Source organism: Mandrillus leucophaeus, unplaced genomic scaffold (genome assembly GCF_000951045.1).
Source record: "Mandrillus leucophaeus isolate KB7577 unplaced genomic scaffold, Mleu.le_1.0 Scaffold1212, whole genome shotgun sequence".
In the NCBI taxonomy this organism is placed as follows: domain Eukaryota; kingdom Metazoa; phylum Chordata; class Mammalia; order Primates; family Cercopithecidae; genus Mandrillus; species Mandrillus leucophaeus.
This window is the reverse complement of record NW_012100455.1, coordinates 197,677-201,822: the sequence shown is the minus strand read 5'-3', so window position 1 is coordinate 201,822 and position 4,146 is coordinate 197,677. Positions and strand designations below refer to the sequence as shown.

At 33.5% G+C, this 4,146-nt stretch overlaps 1 protein-coding gene across 1 annotated transcript; it reads right to left on the bottom strand.

The window, feature by feature from the left end:
* Nucleotides 1-1,591: 1,591 nt before the first annotated feature.
* Nucleotides 1,592-2,533, bottom strand: LOC105533008 (olfactory receptor 51V1-like). The gene has a single exon (XM_011971345.1). The coding sequence runs from the start codon at nucleotides 2,531-2,533 to the stop codon at nucleotides 1,592-1,594; it is 942 nt and encodes a 313-aa protein (XP_011826735.1).
* Nucleotides 2,534-4,146: the final 1,613 nt, after the last annotated feature.

Below are 4,146 nucleotides of genomic sequence, written 5' to 3'. Positions count from 1 at the left end.
AGTAGTCAACAATAAAAAATAAATTAACTATAAATACAGTCAACAAGAGTTAATCTCTCTCAAAGGCATTATTACAAGTGGTAGCATCTAGACAGAAAATATGACATTTATTACAATTTAATTCACGCGCCCTTCTCAAACAACAACAAAACCTACATGACAGAAATCAGATCGGTGCTGCCAGGAAGTTGGGGTTGTGGAAGGGAAGTGACAAAAAACAAGTATAAAGGCATAAAGGCAATTTTGAGAGTTACAAAAATATCCTATATCTTGATTATGGTGGTGTTACATAACTAAATATTTTTAAAAGCTCATCGAACTGTGAATATACATATAACATGACTGAATTAATGTTTCTAAGTTTACTTCAATAAACCTGACTTAAAATATAATTGAATTATATACATTTAATTTTAGAAATAACATTTTGAAAAAATTTACAAATGCCAACAAGAGTTCAAATATGTACCATTTATCATTATTCATAATTTACTTTGGTGAATTTTTTCTACCTTTATTTATCATAAAAGTGTTTTATGATGGTTGTATAATCATATAAGAATTTTATACTAAAAAGAAGTACAGAAGGGTGATAGAAAAGAAAGCTGTCATGGAAACTGAAATTAACTCAAAAAGAGAATATATCCAAATCTATCATTTATTACCTTTTAACATTTGACATGTTATTTAGCCTTTCTGAGTTTAAAAATGTCAATTTGTGTAATAGAAAATAATATCTTTCTCAGAGTCTTGATGGGGAGATTAAATTAGAAACATTTACATTATTTGGTGATAGTAAAAATCTAAGCTCTATTTTTGTTATCTGGGGCAGGAGATTTAAGTGAGATAAGACAAATAAAAAATGCAGAGTCAAGGTAAACATTTAAAAATAATTCAAAGAATTTTCAAATGGTAACTGCAATTGGCATTATTATTTGGATAAACAAACTAATCACAAACTCTATTTTTTTCTACGCTGACAATTACTGGTTGTCTGTATCTCCTATAAAATTATTGTTTATAGGAGAAAATTTGTTTGGTTGGTGGATAACCTAGCATCAAGATAACTTTTTTTGCTATTTGTTTCACTACCTTTTGATTGATCTAAATAGTCCAATTACCTCATGATGTTTACTCCACTTTATGGCTGCTTGGAAAAGCTAGAAGGAACCATAAACAAACAATAAATAAGAATGTTGCTTAGAGTAAAAAGTTAGCTAAGATCATGGTTGATCTCTCAATAATTACTTGAAGGATGTTACCAAAATTTACTTTTGCCATAGTTGGTAGAACCAAAAATATCTGCAATCAACTGGCCATAATAAGGTATAGATTATAATAGCTCATCTGCCTCATCCATTAATATGATGTCTATTCCAGTCTATATGCATTTTCAGATTTATAAAACTGATCACAATATTACACATCAATGTTACTAACATGATGATTGTGAGATAATGAAGAGGAAGGTATTTGTAACACATAAATTATAACTAACAGAAGTTATTAACTTTATGTTTAAATACTTACTGACTTTGACATTTTTACAACCCATTTGTTGGCTTGTAAATACATAAACTTTGATCTAAACTTAGGCTCTTTTCAAGGAGAACAATCTCTGGACTCTTCTTCGTATCTGTTGGGTCTTGATACTATAAATAATAGGGTTCATCATGGGTGGGAAAAGGATATAGCTATTGCCCATGAGGATGTGAACCAGTGGTGAGAGGTGTTTCCCAAAGCGATGCACCATGGTCAGACCAATGATTGGGATGTAGAAAACCAAAACAGCACAGATGTGAGATACACAGGTCTGCAAAGACTTGAGTCTCTCCTCCCAGGATGCAATGGCCACGACTGTATGCAAAATCATAACATAGGAGATAAGTATGAGCACTGCATCTAACAACAGGCTACTGATCACAAGGGCGAGACCATAGACATTGTTAAAGCGGATGTCCGAACAGGCCATTCTAATTAAGTCTTGGTGCAGGCAGAAGGAGTGAGAGAGGATGTGAGGATGGCAATAATTCAAGAATTTCAAACGGATGATGACTGGAGGTATTAGCAAAGAACTCCTACATAAGATTGCCACCCCAATCTTCATGATTTTGTCATTAGTTAGGATGGAAGAATAGCGCAGTGGGTTGCAAATGGCGATGTAGCGGTCAAAAGCCATAGCGAGGAGGACAGAGGACTCCATGAAGGACAGACCATGTATGAAATAGGACTGGGCAATGCAGGAATCCAGGCTGATCTCTTGAATGAACCCCAACAGGATCCCCAGCACCGTGGGCACAGTAGAAAACCCCATGCACAGGTCAGTGAGGGCCAGCATGGCCAGAAAATAGAACATAGGCTGGTGGAGGTTTGACTCAGTCCAGATCACATGGAGCACCATGCAGTTTCCCAAGAACACCAGAGCATAGATGGAGGAGAAAGGAATGCAGAGCCAGGGATAGTGAACTTCTAGGGCAGGAAAACCAGTGAGAACAAATCTGGAACTATTGAAGTCTGAGTTAGAGATAGACATTAATAGAAGATTGAAAATACTTCCAGAAACATGCAAATTACATAGGTTTGTAATCCCCTAATTTTTAGTAATATTCGTCTGCCTTTAGGAAGAAAATAAAATACAATTTCTCTAATTGTCATAAATTCAGCAAAATAGAGACCTTATTCCTTACCCTTTAGGGCAAAAACCTGGTTTTCTAGACATGAACAAAAACCCGGCCAAAAAAATTACTTGTCTAGACAGTCCAGTGCTGGTGACTAGGAATAACAGAAGACTGGGGAGTTTTATGAAGAAATAGTAATGTTACTGGTCACATGGGAGTTAGGTTTTAGGATAGACTTCTGGGAGTCTCTGTTCATTCCTAAAGGAAGACAGTGTATGATCACAGGTGTGTACCACTGCTATAGGTGGCATCATCCTTAAGAGAATATGAAATTAGATCATTTATTCTTGCGTGCTGCAGCTGTTTCTTTCACTTTCCCCAAAGGATAAGATCCCAAAAGGTATATACTGTTTAAAATAACCAAACTTTGTGAAACATAAAGTTTATTCAAGAGAAACTATATAAACCAAGTGGAATTGGAAGTTTTTTGCACATTCCACATTGTTTAGCTCCTCTGCAAATTATTTACCTATTTAAAATGGACTTTTTCTTCATTTTCATGCACTTGTTTACTCTTTGTAAGATTTCTTCCTTTCTAAATCTCACAATACTGTTATTTCTTATGTCTTTCATATGTAATATAATTGGCCTGCATTTTAAACAAAGTCCTAGACAAATATTTGTTATTATCTGGTTTATCTATGACTATGTCAGCTCTTTATAGGTAGAATAAAGTCAGTTATATAAGCAAGCAGTATTTGATAATAACTAAATAGTCATAAAGTAGCCTTAGTCTAGATTGCTATAGATCTATGTCTACTACCCAATATTTTCAGCATGTCCTATATGAAGTAGATAAGGCAGCATAATATGAGTTTCTTTGGTTAAGAAAATCTATGAATAATTAGAGCTTGTAAGAATAATTCTAGGATATCAGATTATAAATGGAATTTTATAAAAGTCTACTAAAATGACTTATATCATTAGGTAATTAAAAACTATTTTTAAGAGGTAGTGATTTGACTTTTTAAAGAATGAAAATTTATAAATATAAAAAAACTAATTTATATGAGCACCTAAGCATTATTCTCAGTATACAAATGAGGAACTAAACAGTAGGTTTAGAAAGGGGGAGCTAACAAATCTAATATAGATAGATAGATAGATAGATAGATAGATAGATAGATAGATAGATAGATAGATAGATTCTGAAATGAAATTACATTCAAGGTATGCTAATATTTTGATAAGGATTCAGTCAAAACAAACAGCAATGACTAATGCAATGTGTTTACTAACAAGGTTGAGATGAAAAGGTTAAAAATAAAAAGATAAAGTAGCTAAAATGGTTGGAAAGTTCAAGTTACAAAAGAAAAGAAACATCACCATTTCTGTGAAGCCATTCCTAGCCTTCAATGACAGAGTGAATCCTTTCCACCCAAGGTAATTTACTCCTGTTCCTAACATAGAATTAATTAAATGCTTGTGGTGCAACTATTTTTCTTTCTCTCTCTCTCTCTCTCTCTCT

Excerpts from the sequence above, each read along its gene's own strand:
- LOC105533008 (XM_011971345.1), bottom strand. The coding sequence starts at position 2,533 with ATGTCTATCTCTAACTCAGACTTCAATAGTTCCAGATTTGTTCTCACT.